This window comes from Opisthocomus hoazin, chromosome 13 (assembly GCF_030867145.1).
Source record: "Opisthocomus hoazin isolate bOpiHoa1 chromosome 13, bOpiHoa1.hap1, whole genome shotgun sequence".
Taxonomy (NCBI): Eukaryota; Metazoa; Chordata; class Aves; order Opisthocomiformes; family Opisthocomidae; genus Opisthocomus; species Opisthocomus hoazin.
This window is the reverse complement of record NC_134426.1, coordinates 27,349,261-27,373,117: the sequence shown is the minus strand read 5'-3', so window position 1 is coordinate 27,373,117 and position 23,857 is coordinate 27,349,261. Positions and strand designations below refer to the sequence as shown.

Here is a 23,857-nt window from a genome sequence, read left to right as displayed (position 1 = left end):
GCGCGCGCCCCCTCACAGGTGCCGCCGCCCGCGCGCGCCCCCTCACAGGTGCCGCCGCCCGCGCGCGCCCCCTCACAGGTGCCGCCGCCCGCGCGCGCCCGAAAGCAGCGACCCGCCCGCTCGTGGCGTCACCGGGGGGGCGGTGCCACGGCGGGGGGGAGATGGGCGGTCAGGTGCGAGCTGGCCTCGTGTGGGAAGCTAAGCGGGGTCGTTTCGGGTCGGCCCCTGGAGGGGTGACTGCGTTCAGTGCTCCGGGGGTCCCCGGTGAGCCCGTGGGCTGGGTCGGGCTCTGCGTCCCGGTGGGGATGCCCGGCGGTGGAGGCGCGGGTCCCCGGCACGCCGCCCTCCCTGTTCCCCCCTCCCCACCCCGGGCTCCGGCCCCTCCTCAGCCCCTCTCTGCCGCCGGGCGCTCCCCGCAGCGCGGCCCGGCCCCGGGGCGGAGCGCGGGCGGTTCCCGCAGCCCCGGGAGCGGTGCGGCGGCGGCGGGTACCCATGGACCTGCCGGTGGAGCCGGCCCGGCTGGACGGGGGCTGGCAGGAGGTGAGCGACCCCCGGGGGGAAGCGGCTGTCCCCCCCCTTCGGGACCCCTACCCGGGGCCCCGCACCCCCGGGCCCCGCAGCCCCGGGCCGCGCTGAACCCGCCGTCTCCTCCCCGCAGGTGTACTCGGCTCTGCAGTGGATCCAGTTCACCATGGCCGTGCTCAGGTACAGCGCGCTGCTGCGCCCGCGACCCCTGCCGCGACGAGCTGCTCTGGGGGGGCAAAAAGACCCCACGAGAGGGTTGCTCGTCCCGGTCCCCTTCCAACCCGCGCTTTGTTTTCTCAGCGTTATAGGTTCCAGCTCGATTATCGCCTACGCCGTCTTTCAAAACGCGGTGCGAGCCCCCGAGGTAAGGTCTGCGCCCGCTTTCCCCTCGCCGGAGTCGGGGTGCCGGTGCCTCGGCCGCGCGTGGAGCGAAGTCCTTGCGTGGGTCGGGCGCTGCGAGGAGGAACCGCGGGGTCTGGGGCTTGCGTGGTTCCACCGCGTTGAACAGCTGGGAGGCAAAGGGCTCTCCAAGAGCGACAGGAGTTGAAGGGACCGACCCGGAGCTGCACCCGTGCGGGGAGAAGCGGGTTCCTGAGCCCCACGCTTCTGCCGCCCCGGGAGAGCCCTCCGGTCGCTCGGACGCAGCCTGGGAGCAGGGATTTGTTAGCGTGTCCTCCTCCGCGGGGCGAAGAGCCCGGAGGGCTGCGGAGCTGCCTCCGGAGCTGCTGGAGGGCAAACTGGAGATGCCCCTGGAGGAAATGTATTTACCAGTGTCCGTCTTCGGGTATTCCCGAGTAGCTTTTCCAGGCAGGTGCCTGAAAACTGAGACAACTCAAAGATTCTGCGAAGCTCGGATAAAAAGAGCCCAGGCTGAAAAGCAGTTTGTTGTGCTGGGCGTCGCAGTGGGGCTTTGGAAGGTTCACCCTGGCCGTGCACGGGACCCCCCGAGCATTTCGGTTGCTGAAGCAGCGGGACTTGGGGGGCAAACCTCCCTCGGGGTGGGACTGTCCGATCTGACGTGACCGCAGTGCCCGGCACGTCCCGAGGGCATCGCACGCGTGGGTCGTTGCGTGCGGGGAACCCGGCGTGTCTGGGTTGTATCGGACGTGCTGAGGAGGTGGCTAGCACGTGCGCGGTGGCTGTAGACTCCATCCCAAGCCTGCCAGGCGTTTTTTGTCCGCCCAGGACTTGCTGGAGGCAGGGCACAGAGCTGATCTGTGTGAAGCTGGGGTTTGTTGTCGAAGATTTGCCGTTGTCTGGCAGCCCGGTCTGCGGACCACGCAGATAACAGGTTACTGCTAAGAGCAGTAGAGCTGGCAGCTGTGTCGTAACAAAGCTGTATTTGTACTTCCCTCACCTTCAAAGTTCTTCGTGCATTGGGGGTTCGATCTGCAGCCCAGAGAACAGGGCTTCCAGGGAATGCCGTGAGTTATCCTCGAGAAGGTCGGTGTGCAGTCAAGCTACCCGCTGACACATGGCTGGATGGAGCAGGGAGGACGAGAGAACACGAGTCCAGGTTTGCAGGGCAAATTTGCACCCCCTGACAACACGCAGGGCGGTCTCGCTCCCAGGCAGCCAGCCTCCTGGAAAGGCTCTGCCCAGCACATCGAGAACGAGCTGCGGAGATCTCTGCGCCTTCCTGGCGAGGAAGGAAGGCTGGGACTTCACCTTAGTGCTGGGATGGACGACCTGCCCGAGCTTGTGCTGCACAGGGTGGACATCAAAGGCTCGCTCTACCACATCCCCTGTGCCCGGAGAGCTCCAGGCTCTCTCCGGGGGTCCTCCGCTCGGGTACAACACGGAGCTGGGTTTGGCAGACGTCCCGGTGTGACTCAGCAGCCTCGGCCAGTTCGCTTCCACGGCCAGAAGCCGGCATTGCTCAGGAGCCCGTCAGTCATATGATGTGGCCGTGGCTTGGGAGCTGCACTCTGGCTGCTTGGGAGCCGCGCGGGGCTCCAGGTCACAGATGGACCCTTCCTGCTCGAGGGAGTCCAGATGTTTCTGCTCAGCTTGTGACTGCAAGTCCGAGTAGGAGGGATGGAGACCAGCTGGAGCGACTCGTCTGCATCAGGCTTCCAGGCTCTTGTGCTGCTGCCAGGGGAGATCTGTTACTGGGGTTTCAAAAGCAGCAAAATCTTCGGTAACTTCCTCATTGCCTTGTCCCCGTGTTTCTGGTCTGAAGTGGAAATTTGTAAACAAATGGGCTGGAAGAGATCCGTATCAAAGCTTGCCACAAACAGCTTATTCCCTGAGTCATGAGGCTCCAGGGTAAAATGTTTAAAAATAAACAGCTCTGGAGGCTGGGAGGAGAACAATGTTATAAACACTTCCCCTCCTGCCCCCAGCCTAGGAAATCAAATATTGCATTCTTCGAGCTTGTTTTATGTCTCTACGGGGTCAATAAAACTCTTCAGCCTGAGGTAAATCATTCAGGAGAGAGGATGGCCAGCAATGAAGAAAGAATTCCCTCTGTCATGTCAACAGGTCCCGTGCAGGCAGATGTCCCGGGGCAACGGCCAGAGCTAAATCAACGTGCCCACTCCAGCCTGGCAGCTCATCCGAATCGTGACGTCTTTACATTCCCTTCCTCTATTTTATAAATACTATTTGTTTTTTTTTTCCTTTTCCCTTTTGCAAGCGAGAGCCATGCTGCCTTTTACTTACCGCTATGTCACCTGCTGCTTTATTTAGGTCTGTGCCAAACCAGGTCCTCAACCAAACAGTAGTGCCTGGCTCCAAGGACGCTTCTTGCTAGAGAAAGGGGTCACCTGTGCGATGGCAGAAGTTGCTTCTTTTGGAGCTGCTTGGTTTTAACTTGCTGTGCTCGCAAGCTGGATGGTGTCCCCAGCCTGGCACGCCTATGGCCGCCTGCCGGGGCTTCAATTCTGCACCAGCAAGGAAAACCTGGTTAAAAAGGACGTGCAATGACGTACAAACTAGCGGCAGATGTTTAGTCAGCAACAGCCGTTTGATTCACCGTGTTGCTGGGTTGGATGGTGCAAATACGGAACTGGAGGGACAGGGGTGTTGGGGGAGAGAGCTCAGGACCGGCCGAGCGGCGACCGGGAGGATGCCGGGCAGATCGCCCTCAAACTACGGCGTCAGGACAGATCTGCTTCTGCCCGCTCCACCTCACTGCCCGGCGATCTTACTAAGCTCTTGCTCATCGCTCACGGGAACAAGACAACCATCACACAACGCGATGGGGGGCAAACATTTACTTAAAAGGACAATATTGAGGCGAATTTCACTAAAAGCTCAGTTCCATTAAAAAAAAAATCTTAAAGTCAAGGCCTCCTGAAATATTCCCATGTTGTGTTTAGCATTATAATTTCGGGGGGGGGGGGGGGGGGGGGGAAATGCCATCATTTTCTCTCCAGGATGCTGAAAATTAGGTACCAAAGACTACAATTAAGAATGTTGATGATTAGGCTGCTTTTCCAGAGTCTCTGCTCTCCCACTAACAACGAAAACGTTGGCTGGAGTTGTGCACAAATGTTTTCCTACAGTGTTTACAGTGCTTTTGGCCAGTGCACGCAAACTGGAAATGGGCTGGAAACTGCCATTAGAGGAGACGCGACTCCGTTCCAGCAAGATGCCGAGTGCAGCAGAGAGACGAGCGGCTCTCACAGTGAAAATTAACCCAGCATGTAAAATCAGTTCAGCCTTAGTCATCAACTGAAATGACGTGAAACACATAGGCAAAACATCGGTTTCAAATTATTTCAGACCTGAAGACCCTCTACTCAGCCCTGGTGAGGCCCGATCTGCAGTGCTATGTCCAGTTCTGGGCTCCCCAGTTCAAGAAAGATGAGGAGCTACTGGAGAGAGTCCAGCGCAGGGCTACGAGGATGAGGAGGGCACTGAAGCATCTCTGCTACGAGGAGAGGCTGAGTGAGCTGGGCTTGTTCAGCCTGGAGAAGAGAAGGCTGAGAGGGGACCTTAGAAATGCCTCTAAATATCTGCAGGGTGGGGGTCAGGAGGACGGGGCCAGACTCTTCTCAGTGGTGCCCAGTGACAGGACAAGGGGCAACGGGCACAAACTGGAGCAGAGGAAGCTCCAGCTGAACCCGAGGAAGAACTTCTTCCCTCTGAGGGTGACGGAGCCCTGGCCCAGGCTGCCCAGGGAGGCTGTGGAGTCTCCTTCTCTGGAGATATTCCAGCCCCACCTGGCCGCGGTGCTGTGCAGCCTGCTCTGGGTGACCCTGCTTGGGCAGGGGGTTGGGCTGGGTGACCCACAGAGGTCCCTGCCAACCCTGAACATTCTGTGATTCTGTGAAGAGTTTGCATTTACCAAAAGTTTCATTTCTCTGTCAGTTGATTTAAGAAATGACATCGCTTCTCCCTGCCAGCCTGGCCCATCATGAAAAATTGTAACATTTGGGACCTTTGAGATATTTTCTGTGCGATTCGATGCTGCTCTTGGCTCCTGGGGTGTTGCTAGTGGCGGAAGGGATGGTCAGAGCAGGGTGTCTGCGTTGAAGCAGCTCCCGAGAGCGAGAATCAGCATGGGGTCTGCGTGCGAGGAGAGCTGCCCTACCAGCAGAGCCGGGGGACGAACGCCCACCTAGACAAGGTGGTGAAGCCACTGCTGGAGGTGGTTGCGGGAGCGTTGCGACCATCGCCCGGACCTGCTGACCGATTTCGCTTTTCCCAGGTTCGTCCACTTTTCTACCTGAGCCTCTCCGACCTGTTTCTGGGCATGTGCTGGCTCGCCGGGGCGCTTCTCTACAGCACCCCAACCTCCAAGCAGGACCTTGTCTGCTATAACCTGCAAGCGACAGGACAGGTGAGTAGCCTTGGTGTCACTGCTCCTGCTGTCGCTTTGCACCCCTTGCCTTCGTTAGGGAGGGCTACGAGGATGATGAGGGGACTGGAGCATCTCTCCTACGAGGAGAGGCTGAGGGAGCTGGGCTTGTTCAGCCTGGAGAGGAGAAGGCTGAGAGGGGACCTTTGAAATGCCTCTAAATATCTGCAGGGTGGGGGTCAGGAGGACGCGGCCAGACTCTTTCCAGTGGTGCCCAGCGACAGGACAAGGGGCAACGGGCACAAACTGAAGCACAGGAAGCTCCAGCTGAACCCGAGGAAGAACTTCTTCCCTCTGAGGGTGACAGAGCCCTGGCCCAGGCTGCCCAGGGAGGCTGTGGAGTCTCCTTCTCTGGAGATATTCCAGACCCACCTGGACAAGGTCTTCTGCAGCCTGCTCTGGGTGACCCTGCTTGGGCAGGGGGTTGGGCTGGGTGACCCACAGAGGTCCCTTCCAACCCCGACCATGCTGTGATTCTGGGATTCTGTTAGCCTTGACTGGGGACCAGAGCGTGGCTCTGGGGGGATGTTTCGAGGCAGGCTTTGGCAGAGACTCCCCGCGTGAACTTGACTTCTCAGATCTCTTCGCCTCGTGTGTGAAAAGGAGATAACGACGCTTGGTTTTAGGTACGGCTGGTTTGTGAGAGGCGATGAGGCAGGTGAAGAGAGCATGGGATTTTGTGGTTGCTGCGTTTGGGTTGCTTCTGTAAAGTGAGTAGATGGGTCTTAATCTATTTCCTCTTGGACCGGTGCCGATAATGATCTCTGTGCCTCTCACACGGCCGCTTTTCTGTTCCTTTTCATGCTTCCTCCATCCCGGGCAGGAGCAGACACATTCTGCGATTCGCTTGAGCTCGGACGTACAGCGTTACTCATAGAAACAGCTCTGCTCTGGCTGGCCTAGCCCTGTCCTCTCTCGAACGATCCCAAGGATGCTCGGGGGCTGCTCCGACAAGCTCAGCCCCGCGCCCCAGCCATTCGGCTGCTTTCCAGCTGGTTGCGGGCGCCGGAGCCTTAATTGGAGCAGAGCGAGTGAAACGCCGTTTTCCCGACAGTTTGCTTTTGTCTCACCGGGTTCCCATTTCAGCGTCGGGCTTTGCAAATCACCGCTCTCAAAAAACTCGGCGGGGTACGGCCAAGCTTGGGCCAGAGCGGTGATCTCCGGGCTTAACCGTTTCCTCTGAAAGGAGCCACAAAAAGGTGGCTGGGAGGAGCGAGTGGCTGTCGGGAGAGCCTTGATGTGTGCTCTGTGGGCTCGGGCAGCTCCCCGGCAGCGCGGCCGTACCCGCAGACGGCAGCGGAATGGTCCCCGCTGAGCAGCAGCACGGACCACGAACCGCAGAGAGGGCAGCGACGCTGCTGCCTGCAGTAGGCAGGCGTTCAGGCTGTTGTGGGTCTGGGGACGGGCGCCTGCAGCCCAGGGCTGTTTCAGCAGCTCTTCTCGTGGGTAAAGCCGTAATTCTCACCACGGCGAGAGCAGCCGTTCCGCTCCCGGCTTATCTCTGGTTTCTCTGGCTCCCCGGTGCCGCTGCGGAAGCACCGCAAGGTGTTCGCGTCGAGAGAGGAAGCAGTGGCGTGTGGGTGACTTGGGAACGACGCAGAGCTCTATCAAAGATGGTTTTTTAGCTGATGGTGCAGGGGAATAGGAGAAGAGCTTGGGAAAGGCTTTTCAGAGCCGGGAGGTGGAAGGAGCACACAGGACCGAGGGTGTTTCTGAGCTGTTGTAGAGAAGTTTCCCTTGCAGCTTTGCCTGGAGCACATTTCTTAACGCTGGTGTGATCGTTTTGTGGCGTGGAGAAGACAGGTTGCACTGCTAGAGGAGAAGTAGGTTGGATACAGACAACACGCCATCATTTCTCGGCGGAGATGCTGAAAGTGTTCTGTGCTCCCATGCGTCTCTGGCTCTTTTCTGCCCTTGCTTTTCACAGAATCACAGAATCACTGACTGGCAGGGGTTGGAAGGGACCTCTGTGGGTCATCTGGTCCAACCCCCCTGCCGAAGCAGGGTCACCTACAGCAGGCTGCACAGGACCTTGTCCAGGCGGGTCTGGAATATCTCCAGAGAAGGAGACTCCACAGCCTCCCTGGGCAGCCTGGGCCAGCACTCTGTTCCAGCCTGTGGCCGTGCTTCTCGGGGACACCAGCAAGGAATGGGGGCAAGGTGGGAGCTTCGCTCTCACACTGGGAAAGGCAGCGTGGGTAGGCAGAGCTGGCCTCGGGCGAGTCCTCGCAGGGCTTGCCTTTGCCGCAGCCCCAGGAGGGACGGTCAGGGTGCTGTGGTGGGGTGTGTGGGGTTCCTGCCATGTCCCCATCTTGGCCACAGCATCACCGGGCTTCTCTCCTGGGTGCCACCAGCAGATCACCCCCGGCGGGAGGACTGCCAGGCGGCAGGGCCAGCTGGAGTCTGGCGAGAGCTGTCGCTGCTGTTTGCTCTGGATGAAATTAAAACAAACGGAACGCTTGCCATAGCAACCGTGCCCGCACGGTGCGCGTGACACGGCGCAGGACACCTCACCAAACACCCCAGCCATGCCCTTGCGTGGTGGGAACATCTTGTGCGTAAGTAGGAGCCAGCAACAGGTTTAACCAGCGGCTTCTGCGGAGCAGAAGTGATCTGTAACCGAATGAAAGGAGCAAATCTGCCCTGGCCCCGTTCCGCCCGTGCTGAGCGGAGAGGTCTCGCAAGGGTCGCGTCGCTGGGTGTCTCATAACCACGCATGGCTTCTTTGCAACGCGAACACCGTGAAGGTGTAAAATGCGCCGACCGGCGAGGGGGAGGACGGGCTCAGGACCGCGGTGCTGGTGGCTGCGGGCAACAGCTCTTGGAGGGGCTCGCACTGCAGCCCACGTGGTGTGGTTGTCTCAAGGGACTGTCTTACGAGCAGGGCAATATTTTGGCTGGTTCAGCCCGTTTGCTGTCACTTTATCACCAAGGGCTGACGCTGCAGCGGATGGAGCTCCCTTAACATCCAGACCGTGTCGTAAAGGAGGAGATACTGCTTTGTTTCTTGGACTTTCCCTGTGTCAGCCTCGGACTGTTGGCTGATATTAAATACTGCTCCCTTCTGCTGTCCCTTGACTTTGTTGTCTTCTCCTCCCTGCCTTGCCTTTGCATTACAATAATGAAGTCCAGAAGAGAGATTGTGGTTATAATTGCACAATTCCCCCACATTCTTCCAGTTCAGTTCCAGTGGCCTCATAACGTCCTGGCAGGCTCCGCTGACGCTGCTGAGCACAACGGGGAGCCACAGAAGGGTTATAATGAGGGGCTCTTGTGTCTCCCAGCCCCTGCTTTCCGCTCATGGCCAGCCCCGAAGCTGGGGCTCAGGAGAGGAGAACTCCCTCTGCTTTCTGCTGGCAACTCCACAAGTGCCTTTTGGTTCCCTCTTCCAAAAAAGAAGGCAGTGCTGACATTTTGTGAGCCTCTCGCAGGCGCTCTGAAGTGTGAGAGAACGATCTTTGTGGACTGTTTTGATGACCTTCCCTGGAAGTAACTGAAGGGCAACAAACCCTCATTAAACTTCGTCTAATGAGCTGGAAAGTCCCTGTAATGTGCCTGCTGCAATGCAGCAGCCCCTTGGACTTGGCCCTTTGATCAGCCAAGAGTGTTTGCAACCTCAGTGAAGGAGACCAAGTTTCTTTAGTGACCACTGTCCCGGACTTAGATTATACCAGGGTGGCAAAACCTGTGCTCCTTGTCTCTTTGCCAAAGGATAGCACATCCACGGAAAAATTCACTTGTCCAGCCCTTCCTCTTTGCCTTTGCCACTGAAGCATGTGTTTCCTGTAACAACCACGGCGCACGCATATATATAGTTTGATTAGGCAGCGCTGTTTATTCTTAACTGCCTGGAGCAACCATGGGTTCAGAAGCAAATGCAAGAAAGATTTGGGCTTTTTTACCGGAGATTTGAGATATTCGGTCTCATCTCAAGCTGGAATCTCCGTGGAGAACAGTGTTCTGTATCTTTTCTTTCCTCTTTTTTCCCATGGAGAGACAAGGGCTCTTGGGATGTTGACTCAGGCTTAGTGCAGATATTCTCTGCCCCCACTTTCCTCTTTAAATATACTATTGTTTTCTGTTTCCGTGAATTCACTGTGTAGTGAGCTTATTATGCGAGGAGAAAATCCAAGTGCTGCATCCATGTTGTGTTTCCTAATGGACATAGCATAGAGAGGGTCTAAGTGCATTTGAACCCTTTGTTGCCTGGATTTGGGCCAAAAAAATGCGCCAAGCCACAAAGATTTATATTTTTAAGACAGTCCTGCTGTCATTAGTTCTCCAGTCCCTGGTTTGAGGCCAAAGTGAAGCTGCCTTTGTGGGGTCTAAGGTGGGAACCCCTCCTCAGCCTGCCTCTTCCCAGCTGGTCTCCCACTGCGACCCAGTAGCCGTGAGCACGGGGGCTGTGCAGGGACCCTCTCCTTTGGCAGTCCCCTACGCTGTTTAGCGTCCTGCATCTGGTCATGGGCTTTGGGCTCACCAGTGACGAATCAAAAGTGCTACAGGAACTGTTATGGTAGGACTGTCTGTATGAGCAGCTGTTTGTATTTCTCAGGTATTCTACGTGGCCTCGTTTCTCTACACTGTCAACTACACCTGGCACCTGTACATGGACCTAAAGATGAAATACAACCAGAACCTTCACCGGGTGCCTCCCCAGGTGAGCAGGACCGACACGCAGCAACTCTTGTGTTCCATGGCTTGACTGTGGGGTTGTGGTGGGGTTTGGGAGCGGCGTCTGTAACAGCCCATCTCACCACGAGGACGCTGAAGGCCCTGCTGGCCCACGGCTCTATGGACTGGCGTATCTTGCCCGCTGAGGTCAGAACATTTACACCTAGGTCTGCTGTAGGATCCCAGTGAAAGATTAGGCTTGCAAGGCCAAAGCAGGCGAAGGCCAATGGCAGCGTACATCTCAGAGGAGAAAAAGCTCAGGACTGGGGCTTGGTGAGGTTCTTCTGCAATTAAAAGAACAGCGATTTGCACCAGCAGCTGGTTTATTGCTGTCGCTGCCTTCTGCCAGCGCACGGTGGAGGGGATGGGAAAGCAGGGGGTGCCTGGACAGCCCGGAGCTGAGAACTGACAATTTCTGTCCATCCCAGGCGTCCTGCAGCATTCGACAGCGTCAGTAAGTGTTGTAGGAGTTTGAGATGGGAGGTGTGATGGAAGTGAGCTGGTGCTAGAAGGACCGGTTGGCTCTGTGAACAGTGGCCGGTCCTCACTTCGTCATCGCTGGCCTTTACACAAGCTCTTTGGGGAACCGGTGTAGTCGCTGGGAACCAAGGAACAAGGACACAGCACTCAGAGAAATACTCAGCGTTACAGGCTAAACAAACACTTCACGTGCCGTGGGACCAAAATCCCTCCCTGCAGTTGTTTCATTCCTCCCACCTGGCTACGCAGCGGGGCACCGCCATCGCCGTGACCGCTGTGTTGCTCCCGCTGTGTTGCTGCAGGATGACGGATTCCTTGTGCACCTCTTCCCGTTGAACCCGTCAGCCCCGTTCCCGTACACAGCCCTGCTCTTCCCCAGAGATGTGCCATGCACAGCAGTCTTCGTGTCCCAGCTATTCCGTCTGTCTCTTCAGGAGCAGCGGGCAGGGCGGATCAGTCTGTTTGAAGGGCTCTTGTCCCCAGGGTTTGGCTCCACTTGTGGGACTGGTTTTCTTCTTGCTGGGCTCCCATTCGAAACAAAGCACCTCCCTTAAGTTCCCCACCACTACAGCTGTGCCAGCGTCGGATTGTCGTAGCTGGTGCGTGGATGCCAGCAGCCAAAGCACATTTCCTGGTGAGCTGGGACCAGGACGCTCCAAATTGCCTGCGTTTCTTCATCGGAACATGAAGTTTCTGAGGGATAGGGCCAGGTTAAGGGAATGAGCAGTACAAAAAGATGAGTAAGTTACACCAGCGAGCTTATCAAGTGTCTGCTCCTTGTCCAGTTCCAAGTTCTCAAGCCCTCCAGCCTTGGAGGAGAGCAACGCCGTAAGCAGGTGGAAGCATCGGTTGTGCCTGTTGCGAATCAGCACAGACTGAACTCGGCGGGGTTGATTCAGTGCAAAGTGGAAACAAACATTTGTGCTCGCTCTGGGGATTAACGAGCAGGTGAAGAGCCCTCAGCTGCTGAAGTGCTGCCTGGGAGCTGGCTCCTGCCAACCAGGGGCTGTACGGAAACGATCATTTAATTAAGCTCTTTGGATTTTGCAGGTTGTAGATTATGCGAGTTGCATTGGCCGAATAGCAACGATCTCATCCAGGTAAGGCTGCATTCTCTCGGGCAGAATGATGTGGTTTTGGTAAACTGGAGCGTGCCAGTCTCTGCCTCCTACTTATTCTGAAGGAAGTTTCCCTAAAGCCTCTGCAGCTCCTCGGGAACAGCAGAGAGACCTGACAAACTTGGAGCAAGAGGCTCTGGATGAAAGGGCCTTTCTCCAGCCAAGTTAGTTATCACTGTATGAACTATATGCAGTTTTTCAGAATTCTGCCTTCACCAGTGTATTGCCTGCGTGAATGAAAGTGCAGAAGTTAATAAAGCTGGTAAAATACCATTCCAGATCAGTGTCAATAAAACCAATTTTTAAGTCCTCTGCAGTGACAGGAGAAAAACCAAGTAGCATTTGGTTGGGGATGGGAGCGGTGTGGTGCAAGAACTAATAATTGTGCTGCTGTCCTTTCCCCTCTTAGCCTGATCCCTTTCCTTCTCATGGTGCCTGTGTTTTGCCTGGGCAACAGCAGTAATTGCTACCAGAACTTCAGCCAGAAGCACGGGTAAGCTTCACGCGTCTCTGAAACAACCCCGCTGCTTACGAGCCCCGGCCGGAGCTCAGGCTGTGCCCTTTCTCCCCGCAGATGTCTCCTGATGCACACGGAAACAGCCGTGCCCACCAACGAGCCGCAAACCCTGAGTGGCTCTGTTTGCCGTGCGATGCATTTCTATGGCATTGGGGTCTTCCTCGTTTCCTTTCTGATCAGCTTCGTAGCCATTCTGGTAAGAAACATAGTCCTTGCACGCTAGCTGTTGCACCCAGATGATCAGCGTGAGAAGATTTTCCCCTTTTCATCTTTACATCTCTTTTTGGATGGTACCGGTGGCCAGGCAATGTCAGGGGAAGAACCGTGTGGTGCTGCTTCCCTTTTGGGAGAGGTGGTAGGGGAGAGAAAATATCATTGTGCCACCATATTAATCCGGCTGGAGTCCTATGCTCTATCAACCCATCTAAAAAGGATTTAGCAGGTAGGGAAGGCTCAGAGCGTGGCGGCAGAGATCACCTGCAGCATGGGCCAGCGAGAGCCCAAATCAATTCAGAGTCCTCAGCTCAGAAAAGATCAGGCAGCTGTTCCCCCAGGGAGCACACCGCTGCATGAAAAGGTTCCATAGATTGAAATGAGGATTTGGCTAAAAAACCTGCGTGGGATGCTCTGTCCTAGACGAACAAGCCAGATCAGAGCCTGTGCACAAAGTGCAAACAGTGATGTGCGCTTGCTCTTTTTTAGGTCATACTCGGTCAAGCCCGCGGTTTGTACAAAAGGTTCGTGAACTCCACAGGGTTCCTGGGGGATCAGCAGTGGGCCTTGATTAAGATGGTGGAACAGCGAGTGGTCTTCTATCCCATCGCGTTCTTCTGCTGCTGGGCCCCAGGTGAGCAGGGCGCTGAGTTACCCTCACAGTATTCCCCTAGGACGTGGCAAGGAAGCTCGGAAGAGCTGGGCTTAAAGCAATGCCCTCTTGTCCATCCTTTCTGACAGCTGTCCTCCTTGGAATACTGAAGCTGACTGTTTCAACAACCAGCAAAATCTACATGGCTCTCCTAATTCTACAGGTAAAGGTCTTCCTCGGCAACCTCCCGTGTTTTGCCTGCTCTGCTTGGCCAGGCAGAGGCGTGGGTGCCCGCCTCTGGTCTCTGCTGGGCAAAGCGTGCTTCTGGCCGCAAAGATCGCTGATCAGCCGGAGTCCGATTCATGCTTTGGGTTGGCAAAGACTGTTGTTAGTTAGGTTTTTCACAGGCTTGGAAAGGTCTCGGTAACCAAAATCGCAGCATCATGGAAATGGTAGAAAATAGGACTAAAAAGGATCCCCAGAAATCAGTTGGTTTTTTTCCCTTTCTATGAAAGTCTCCAAATGCAACTCGTCCTCCGTGACATTTGCCCAGCTGCTTGCTGTGCCTCAGGCAGCATGTAGCAAAGATGATTAAAATAACTGCGAGATTCCTATATCACATGGGGACGCAGATAGATAACGCCGTGCTGGGAGGGGGAGGCTCGGCGTAACGTGCCGGGTTTGCCAGCCTGGTGGGGAGCCGCGGATGCCGGCTGACCAGAGAGCCCTGATCATCTGCCCCGTGGTCTCTCCCAGGCTCTGACAGCAGCTTCCCAGGGGCTTCTGAACTGCATCGTGTACGGCTGGACGCAGCACATCTTCCTCTCCCTCAAACGCAACTCCTGCCGGGACGTCGACACGCAGACTCCCCTCTTGCGCTCGCAGAAGAAGTTCTACGCCAGCACGCTCCCCGCCAGCCCGCCGGACGCCGAGGGCTCCACGTCCACCCTGCTCTGATGGATCCCCACCTCCAAGGAGAGCAGGCAGCGTCCTAACGAGACCTCACCGTGCTTTAGCGACGTCAGGCAGAGCCGGTGTCGGGCTGTCTCGCCAGCAGCCGAGTGAGCTGCGGTGCTGGAGGAGCCTGCGCAGAGCTGCCGGACACGGACACTTTCTAGTGAAGATAGTTATTTATTTGACAGGTTTGTATGGGTTGTAAATGGATTCTTTAAAGATGGTAAATTTTTAGTACAGACTGTCTCTTTATGGAAATCGCTCTAGAAATGCAGCAAATTGTCTGTAACAGCTCAGAGATCTGGTACAGCTCCTTTGAGAGTAGATGGTCAAAGGATGTTTTACTTCTCTAAGTATTTGCCATTACAAATTAACAGTAAAGCAAAGATGAATATTTTTCAATCTCTGACTTTTAATTTAATTCACTATATAAATGAGAATATGTACCATATTAACAGCCAACTGCAAGGAATGAAAAATTACAAAGTAGCATAAAAAAACCAGCGCTCACTTCCGTGCCTGGACTTTTTGCACCTTTCCCGTCTGTTCTTCACGCCAACTCCCGCTCGGCTACAAGACTCAGAAAAATCAGCTTCTTCGGCCCGGTGGAGCATCTCTCCTGAACCAGGTGAGCAGGACTCCGCCTGAATCGGTCGATACTCTTGTAGATACGCAAGCGAATTTTTTACTGAAGTGCCACCATTCTGTAGAAAATAAAACAGATCTTTAGCTGCATTGAAAACAACTCTCTAACTTTTACACTCCTTGTTTTCTAACAGCTTCACTTTTCTGGGTCCAACCAAAAATTATTTACATAGGAGGTAATACAAGAAGAGGAAATACTCAAGTTTTGTGTAATTAACTTTCATACAGTTTACACAGTTACGTTGTGTAAATTACTTTGTGCAAGATCTCCTGGGACAAGCAGTCCCGCTTCGGGGGCATACCTGCAGGGCCCGCAGTCCTTTCCAAACCTCAGCTGGGAGGGTTCCCACTGCTTTCATGGTTTTTTCACAGAATCACAGAATAGTAGGGGTTGGAAGGGACCACTGTGGGTCATCTAGTCCAACCCTCCTGCTGAAGCAGGGTCACCCAGAGCAGGCTGCACAGGACCTTGTCCAGGCGGGTCTTGAATATCTCCAGAGAAGGAGACTCCACAACCTTAACCTGTTTTTAAACATCTTCTTCTTCTTCATCTTCTCCTTCCATACTCTGCTGCTCATCTGCAGGAGTCTCGCTTCTCTCTGTGGCTAAACTTGCACTGAAAAAGGCAGCTATTGCCTTTCTGTATTTGGTTGCAGCAATGAGGAGAGCAGTCAGCACGAGGGCGATGGGAGCTGCGATCCCAATTACCACCCCAAACATTTTCGTTTGGACAGCCTCCGCCACGGACATCACGAGAGGCGGCGGAGAGCTGCTGTCCACGCTCCCTCCCAGGCCATGGAACTGGCAGTCCGGAGGAGCCCAGCCAGCTTTGCAGTGGCAGCGCTCGAGGTTGTTGCAAACCCCTTTCCCCCCGCACGCAACCTTCCCGTCGCACTTCGTCCTGACCACGGCATCCCTGCATGTCGTGTTGATCCAGATTTTTTTTGGCCCACACCTGGTGGGCACAAACTTTTTGGGCACAAACTGAGGCACAGGAAGTTCCGTCTGAACATGAGGAAGAACTTCTTCCCTCTGAGGGTGACGGAGCCCTGGCCCAGGCTGCCCAGGGAGGTTGTGGAGTCTCCTTCTCTGGAGATATTCAAGACCCGCCTGGACAAGGTCCTGTGCAGCCTGCTCTGGGTGACCCTGCTTCGGCAGGAGGGTTGGACTGGGTGACCCACAGAGGTCCCTTCCAACCCCTACTATTCTGTGATTCTGTGATGCTGTGGTGCCGTCAAGCCCTCCTCCGAGATCAGGTGTATCCATGCTGGCATGGCAGGCTGTGCCCCAGCAAACATCCTCGGGCCCCGGGCCCCAGCAAACATCCTCGGGCCCCGGCGTCTGAATGATGGTTTTGGACCCCTCCAGAGCAGGGATCCTCTTCACGCGGAGCGTTTTGGGGTTTACATCCCGCAAAAGCAACTTCGCTCTCGTCGCCGCCACAGTTGCCGAATCGATCCCCTTTCACGTTCTGCTCTCTGAAGCGACTTTCTGGAGTCCCCCGAGCTTCCTTCCCAAAGACTTTTCGGCACAGGTTGTCGTAGGTCGCGCATTTCCCGCGGCAGCGGTAGCTGTCACCGCTGCACGGCATCCCGTCGTGCGTGTGCAAATCCTCCGGGCACCGCTCGGAAGTCCCATCGCGATATTCAGGCACGTCGCGCTTGTCCGCCTCTGACCTGCACTCGTGTCCTGCAGCATGGAAGTGGCATCTCCAACAGCATCGCCCAACGGAGCAGATGGCCCCCGCCTCAGCCTGCAGTCTTGGGGACAGCGCTTAAAGCGGAAGAGTCCGTGGGGCTCCGGGACGTTGCGCAAGCTGTCGCCATCCCCTCTGCCGATCAGGTCTAAGCAGCTCTGCCGGCTGCCGTTGCTGAAAGCCTTGGCGCCGTCGAGCGAGTCTCCGGTCATGTAGCACTTGGTGGCTTCTCCACACACGCGCTCCTTTTTGTCATGCTCCATCCCCAGGTTGTCACCCAGCTCATGAGTGAAAATTATTGAAAAGGTTATGAAATCTGTCCGTATTTGTGATACGACGCCTGCTTGATAACCAGGACGGCAGATGCTACCTACATACGCCAGCCCAACGATCAGTCCAAAGTCCACGTAGGTAAATAAAGGTGCAACGTCGTATTCCATCCTCTGAGAAAGATCCCTATTTGCCCAGTCATTAAAATTTCGAAGAACTTCTTCTCTATCCTGGCTGCACCTGATGAAGTTGCTGTGCGTCCAGATCTCCAGCCCGACCAGGCAGATGCAAATTTTCAGAGGGTAGTAGGATGCTTCAGATAAATTGACCACGTCTGTAACCAGAAGGATCACAGAGGTCTCATTGCTCCCTTGGAAGGAAAACAGATAGTGGTCCACCACGACAAAGATCTCAATGTACACGGCGTGCTTCAGTCCCTGAGACAAGTCATGCTTTCCAAAAGCTGTTCTAGCTTCCGTCCCACCCAGCTGGTTTTGGATCACCTCATCCGTCAATCTGCACATGGAGGGCTTGTTCTGGGTCTTCTCTCGCCGACAGAGAAGGTGCTGGAAGGTGAGGGACCCCGGCACAGGCTCGATGCCGTAGCTCGTGTTCCCGATCTCCAGCTGTCCCCTCGGCCTGGAGCAGGAGCTCAGCGTGGCCAGGGAGCTGGGGCTGCCCTCCACGTAGCCCAGGGAGAAGCACTCCTCGGGGCCGCGGGGCTGCTCCATCACTCGTGTGCTGCTGGGGCTGTACATGATGACTGGCAGGCTTTTCACCAGAAGGCCTCTCCTGCGTGAGGTGGTTGATGCAGGTCACCCCCTCCACTCTGAGGACGTAGGGCACGTCGTCCCCGGCAGCTTTTCCCACCGCTTTCCTTGGCCGGACCATCTCATGGACGGTGTAGCCCAGTGGTGGGTGATGGCTGCCCAGCCTGGGGAGAAAAGATGCCATCAGTGCTGTCCAGACCCTCAGCCTGAGGAGCAGGGCTTTTCCCTGACAGCCATGACGTGCCTGGAGCCATCTCATCACAAACACCTCCTAAATGGCGGTCAGAGGCCTCGGGGAGGAGCCCACCGACCCTCGCAGGGACACCATGGCCCTCTCTCCCTCAGGGCACTGAGGCGGTGACCGTGCTGGAGCTGTGCCCTCAGGGCTGGTGCGGGACACAACGAAGGGGAGCAGCACCCTGCTGCCTTGAGCGGTGGTCATTCGCCTCAGTGCCCCTTGAGAAGGTTCCGGAAGCGCCACCACCGCCCCTCCCAGCCGCCATGCTGCCAGCCAGCTGCTGCACGAGGCCAGGGTGGAGCGAGGCTGTGGCACGGAGGCCATGGGTGCTCCTGTGAGGTGACAGGGATGAAGGGTGCCCATCTCTGCCGTGCTTCCCTCACCGGGGCACCATGGGGGGCCATGGGTGCTCCCGTGAGGTGACGAGGCTGAAGGGCTCCCAACCCCGCTGTGCTTCCCTCACCGGGGCACTGTGGCGTGGCCATGGGTGCTCCTGGGAGGTTGACAGGGATGAAGGGCACCCATCCCCGCCATGCTTCCCTCACCGGGGCACCATGAGATGGCCGTCACAGCCAAGGAGATGTGGTTGATCTTCAGAGCCCCTGCCCTAACACTCAGTGAGGTCTAGGGAGCCAGGTGTCCTCGCCCCCACCTCCTCCTCCTCTCCAAGGGGGGCCCTGCCCAAAGATTGCCTGTGGGCCGCAAAGTCGAGATTTAACCACAGCAACACTCCTCACCGCAAATTAACTTGACAAATGTTGGTGCCCCTTGGCCACCACCTCACCTCCTTTGCCAGTCTGTAAACCAGCGGGCTCCAGGCATTTTTCATAATCGCACACCCCATCGGTAAAAAATTTTCTGAGCATGCACACCCCACACGTATATTTAGTTATTCATAAGTCATATCTACTGTACTACTGAAGTTCTAATATCTTCTTTGGAGTCTCCTGCGGCAAACACCCTGCACTGGGCGGCCATCAGCTGTCGGTTGCCCCCGCTCGCCTGGCCTGGGCCGGCACAGCTCGTTACACGCAGAAAAACACCCTTCCTACACACGGGCGAGCACCGGCAGGCAGCAACGGCCACAGCTCTGAATTTATCATTAACCAGCTCTACCCAGAGGTGAGCACCAGCCCGCTCCAGCGCGCTGAAATTCCCTCGTCGAGCACGAAGCGCTCCCGCTCCCCAGCATTCGTCTGCTTCTTTGCAAAGTGCCGAAATGATGTATTTTTTTTTTATTTTTCCCCTTCCGCACCGATCCTGTTCTGCCTCAGCGCTGCTCCTGTGCCCGTGGCCGGCACCGACACCTCGCAGCAGCCCGGCTCTCCCATCAGCTCAGCCTGGCAGGGAGCAGATGGCACCAGGAGGTTCTTAACCCACTCGAAGCCTTCCTGCAAGCTCCTGTCCAGACGATCCTGCCAGCTCCATACCTTTCACGGAGAGCGCTGACAGGAGCAGTAATGAGCTTTTACCGAGCCTCAGAGCCCTTTCTTCACTCCCGCTTAACACTGCGCGATGCTTTCAGCAGCTTGTGTTGGTTCCCGGGCTGCGGTGCTGCCAAGGAGGTGCTGGGATGGGCTGGAAGGTGGGCACGCTGCCTGGGGCCCCCGCTCCAGAATCACAGAATGGTCGGAGTTGGAAGGGACCTCTGTGAGTCACCTAGTCCAACCCTCCTGCCCAAGCAGGGTCACCTACAGTAGGCTGTAGAGGACCTTGTCCAGGCGGGGCTGGAATATCTCCAGAGAAGGAGACTCCACAGCCTCCCTGGGCAGCCTGGGCCAGGGCTCCGTCACCCTCAGAGGGAAGAAGTTCTTCCTCATCTTCAGCTGGAGCTTCCTCTGCTTCAGTTTGTGCCCATTGCCCCTTGTCCTGTCACTGGGCACCACTGAACAGAGTCTGGCCCCATCCTCCTGACACCCACCCTGCAGATATTTAGAGGCATTTCTAAGGTCCCCTCTCGGCCTTCTCTTCTCCAGGCTGAACAAGCCCAGCTCCCTCAGCCTCTCCTCATAGGAGAGATGCTCCAGTCCCCTCCTCATCCTCGTAGCCCTCCGCTGGACTCTCTCCAGTAGCTCCTCATCTTTCTTGAACTGGGGAGCCCAGCACTGGACACAGCACTGCAGATGAGGCCTTACTAGGGCAGAGCAGAGGGGGAGGAGAACCTCCCTCGCCCTGCTGCCCACACTCCTTGTGATGCACCCCAGGATGCCATTGGCCTTCTTGGCACCCAGGGCACGCTGCTGGCTCATGGAGGAGGAGGCTACAGGGTGTGGGGATAGAGCCCCGTCCAGGGGTGTGAGCAGTTTGCACCCCCTCCTCTGAGCCGGAGTAGAGGGTCTGCGACCCAGAAGTGTCTCTGCTGGGAGGGAGAAGCAGGGCTCCTTCGGGGACTGCGGGATCAGTGGAGAGGGGGACTGGCTGCTGCAGACCCTCCTGCTCCGGGCTGCTCTCACCTCGCAAAAACCTCTGCCTCAGCCACCCCCAGATCCCCCCTGCTGACTTTGTCAGTGCAATCCAGCCGGCAGATTTTAAATTAACCCCTGTCATCTTTGTCAACCACTTTTTTTCTCCTACAGAGTGAGGTCAAGCAGAACAATTTCATTTTGCTGTTCTACAGCATAGAATCTAGGTCCCCTAATGCTACTTCCTAATCTAGATTAATTTTAAGAGAATCCACTGCGGCTGGGAGGCTGAAGCTAGAGGCTGGCTGAGTCCAGCTTTGCACTGCTGCCACACCAAGTCCTACACAGGGCAGTTCTGACTCTCACCTGGCCTGGAGGCATCAGCTTCTGCCCGGTCCTTCACATGCTCCTCAGGAGCCCATTCTTTAGCTCCAAAGCATCTGACGAGTCTGTTCCATGCTCGGGTTGCTCTGAGCTTTCTCACGTGCACAACGACAAGTGCTGTGAGTACCACAACAGCAAGGGTTATTCCGATAATCTCAAAGATGAACCTAGTAAGCCCCTTTTTAGTGACCGGTGCGGGCCCACTGTCCACGCCTCCTCCGAAGCCGAGGACCTCGCAGTGGGGAGGTGCCCAGCCGCTGTCGCAGTGGCAGTTCCCTCTCGTGTTGCAGACTCCTTTTCCTCCGCACGTTCTCTCGGCAGAACAGCAGGATGTCAAGTACTTCTCCTTGGGAACGCACGTCCGATTAACGCAGATCATCTTCTCCCCGCACTGCGTGCCGTCCCTGATGGCTCCAGCATCCAGAACGTCCACGCCCAAGTGGTAGTCTGTGCCCCAGCTCCAGCTATTGCCCACCAGGGTCTGAACGATGCTTGTGTGATCTTCCAGCTGAGGCAGATGTCTAACATTCGTACACCACACCCTCCCACACAGGACATTTTCCAGCTTACACTTCTGAAAGTTGACCTCTGCCCCGTCGCCCCAGCAACTGCCGAACCGGTCGCCTTTCATGTTCACCTCCTGGAAGGACAGCAGTGGAGCAGCCTTTGCTTCCTTGCCAAAGATCCGCATACACTGTAAGGTGTGCGACTGGCACTTCCCTGAATAGCAGTACCCGTCCTCGGCGCACACGGTCCCATCCTGCTTGGCCACATCTGCTGGGCAATGCTCAGATGTCCCCTTGCAATACTCGGGCAAGTCACACGGATGGGCACTCTCCCTACACACTTCTCCTTCTGGAAGAGGCTTGCAGTTCTTACAGCAGCCTCCAGAAGTGCAAATGGCTCCTTCTTTTTTCCAACAGTTACTGTCACAGCAACAGTCCAGTTTACACCGTGCTTCTGAGCCGCAGTCGCACTCCTCCCCGGCGTCCAGGACACCATTCCCGCAGCGCCGCTGTGCAAATGTCCTTAGCGATTCTGGGGCGTTATTAAGGCAGAATCCTTGCCCTGATGCCACAAATTGCAAATAGTGCTTTTTGCTGCAGTTGCTGAACTGATAGTTCACTGTGCCGTGCGCGCTCGTGATGCATTTAGAGGTGTTTTCACATCTGCAGTCTCCAGCATCATGGTTCATGCCAAGGACGTACCCTACCGCACGAGCGACGTGGACAGCAGTGTCCATGTAAGGCCGTTTGGCAAACGATACAACAGCCGAGGCGCGTTCTCTGTCGCATGCGCTGGCAAAGTTGGACTCGCCACCCACGTGCAGTGCTCTCGTACCGTGACCAAACAGACACATCACGTCATGCACGGCGTACACGCGGCTCTGCTTCTTCCACCAAAGATTAAAATTATGAAGGACCTCGGTTATGTTTTCTGTAACACGGATAGGGTTCTTCTCCACCCAAACCTCGAGTGCAGTTATCAAAACACGAAGGCGGAAAGAATAAAACAGTCCATCCACCAGATTGATTATTTCAATAACTTTCTTGGTCACATTGGTTATGCTTCTGCCAAAGGTGTCAAACCCTGCCTTGTCTACCACGACGAGGAGCTCCAAATAGCGCGTGTGCCTCCGGGGCTGGAACAGCCCTCTCGCTGTACCAGGACCTGGAAATTGTCCCCCTTCGTTGGACATTTTGTACATCACCGTTCCAGGAACCACCTCCTCTCTCTGCAACAGAAGATGCTCGGCCATGGCGGAAGCTGCGAGGGGCTCGATGCTGCAGCTGGAGTCCCCCACCTGCAGCAGTCCTCTGAGCCCGGCGCAGGCGGTCAGAGTCACCGCGGACCCTGCGACGCCTTCCACGTAGCCGTGGTAATAGCAATCTGCTGGCACGTGGGGCTGGTTGGCCACGATTTCCCCTCGCTAGTCACGAGTGAAGACAGGGAATTTTTTTTATTACAAAGTCTTTCTGCCTGAGGCGAATCGTGTAATTCACCCCCTCAATGCTGAGGCTATAGGACACTTCGTCGGGGCCGGCTTTCCCTGCCTTGGGGCCGAGTTTGCTCGGGACGACTATCTCGTACGCGGCGTAGCCCCAAGAGGGCTGGGGGCCACAGCCTGCGCGGGGCAGCAGGATGGACAGCCCCAGCCCCAGGAGGAGAACCCCTCTGCCCGTGGGGCCACACCTTGCAGCCATGGTCACTGCCTCCCAGGCTGGAGGAAAGAGCGGAAAATACGGACGAGGAGACATCAGAAAAAGCTGCCTTGAACTCAGCAGCAAAGAGCCCTTCTCACCAGCAGGACGCCGTTCCTCGGGGTCTGTCCTCTTCTCCTCGCTCAGCGCCGGCTCCCTTCACCCAACAAGCCTTCTCCTGGCTCTTCCTCGGCTACCAGGGAGGTAGGACACGCCGGGAGCCGGCCAGCCGGCCATCCAGCTGCAACGGAGCCAAGCAGCGCAGGGACAGGTCTGGCGCGGGGTGGGAAGCTGGAGGAGAACTCTTGGGGTTGGAATGGAAGGGCCCAGGGGGTAACCGTTTCCCCAGCCCCACTTCAAACGTAAACATTCCATGGGGAGGACGGAAGCCGGGCACTGGCACAGCCCCCCCACGCCAGCAGCTCGTTAAATACGCCCTAGCTCGGCTGACCCCGTTTGCCGAGAGCCTGATGAGCCCGTGCTGCCACAGCAATTTGTTTAAAAGGGGATTAAGCATTGAGAAGTGGAGAGCAACAGCAGATTACCAGGGAAACAATGATCTGGTTGCTAACGGGACCTTCAGCGGGGGCAGTGAGAGCCTTCAGTCTGCGGACAGCTGTCCTTGCAGGGCTCAGCACTCCGCTGAGCACCTCTCCGACCGTTTTAACTATTTGAGGGGAGTTTTCTTGCTGGAAAGGGAGAGGCACCCTTTCAGCCACCCATCCTTCCACGAGCAGGGGAGAGTCTTTTCTTTTTTGACTTCTATAGAGCACTTGCAGCTGGTTCAGCTGCCTTAAATACTCCCGGGATGCTTGGGAATTGCTCTCTCCCTCCCCTTCCCGACGCTATGGGTGCTCCAACAGTCACTCCCTATCCACCACACTATTAACTCCCCAAAGGTACCACGCGGGTGGATGTTAACTCTTACGAAGGAGGGGACCAGGGGCACTCACAGCTGTCCCCCGGCCTCCTTCCAGGGCCACTGCTGTCCTTCAGCCAGCTTCAGCGAAGCACAGCACCCTGCAAAGACCGTCACCCTATGAAAACTGGTTCCTAGCTCCTGCCCCAAAGCAGACGCTTGGCAGAACGGAGGAGCCGTTACACCTGACGGGGGAAACGCCACCAAACACAGAACTCAGCCCTGCCTTCCCTACGTGGTAGCTACAAGACAAACCCCATAGGCTTTGGGGGGGTTAACTGGTCGCACTGGGCACTTACTGCTGCCATCTAACGGAAAGCGGTGCCTGAAAGCGGTGATCTCCGGTCATGGCGCCGGGCAGAGCACACCGTTTCCTAGGGCTCTACCCAGCCTAGCCTGCCAGTCCTCCTTCCATCTCAAAGCCTCACGGCACTCCTGCAAGACATAAAGCA

The 23,857-nt window shown here is 56.4% G+C and overlaps 3 protein-coding genes across 5 annotated transcripts; 1 reads left to right on the top strand and 2 right to left on the bottom strand.

Moving 5' to 3' along the window:
• Positions 1 to 185: 185 nt before the first annotated feature.
• TMEM116 (transmembrane protein 116) lies at positions 186 to 14,636 on the top strand. Of its 3 annotated transcripts, XR_012765443.1 has the most exons (12): positions 462 to 540; positions 659 to 705; positions 826 to 889; positions 5,183 to 5,314; positions 9,888 to 9,992; positions 11,537 to 11,586; positions 12,014 to 12,097; positions 12,179 to 12,317; positions 12,824 to 12,968; positions 13,076 to 13,149; positions 13,683 to 14,068; positions 14,339 to 14,635. XR_012765443.1 is itself a non-coding variant. In XM_075434892.1 (11 exons), exons 2-11 carry the CDS (start codon positions 692 to 694, stop codon positions 13,881 to 13,883), a joined length of 1,008 nt encoding a protein of 335 aa, XP_075291007.1. In that variant the 5' UTR covers positions 186 to 264; positions 659 to 691; the 3' UTR covers positions 13,884 to 14,635. The 3 variants fall into 3 exon arrangements, 2 of the variants coding, with proteins under 2 accessions (XP_075291007.1, XP_075291006.1); XM_075434892.1 differs by lacking the exon at positions 462 to 540 and adding an exon at positions 186 to 264 and having other exon boundaries at positions 13,683 to 14,635; XM_075434891.1 differs by having other exon boundaries at positions 13,683 to 14,636.
• A 403-nt stretch (positions 14,637 to 15,039) lies between these two features.
• On the bottom strand, positions 15,040 to 17,823 carry LOC104335314 (disintegrin and metalloproteinase domain-containing protein 20-like). The gene is given in 5 exon segments (XM_075434893.1): positions 15,040 to 15,486; positions 15,757 to 15,918; positions 15,920 to 16,274; positions 16,277 to 17,283; positions 17,285 to 17,823. Coding segments are annotated over 5 exon segments (2,496 nt in total). The 3' UTR covers positions 15,040 to 15,053.
• Positions 17,824 to 17,958: 135 nt separating this feature from the next.
• On the bottom strand, positions 17,959 to 22,489 carry LOC104335313 (disintegrin and metalloproteinase domain-containing protein 21-like). Its single transcript, XM_075434449.1, has 6 exons — positions 22,289 to 22,489; positions 20,268 to 22,215; positions 19,810 to 19,889; positions 18,755 to 18,929; positions 18,410 to 18,506; positions 17,959 to 18,106 (listed from the first exon to the last, which is right to left on the bottom strand). The coding sequence occupies exons 1-6, from the start codon at positions 22,487 to 22,489 to the stop codon at positions 17,959 to 17,961; spliced, it is 2,649 nt and encodes an 882-aa protein (XP_075290564.1).
• Between the last annotated feature and the right edge of the window lie 1,368 nt (positions 22,490 to 23,857).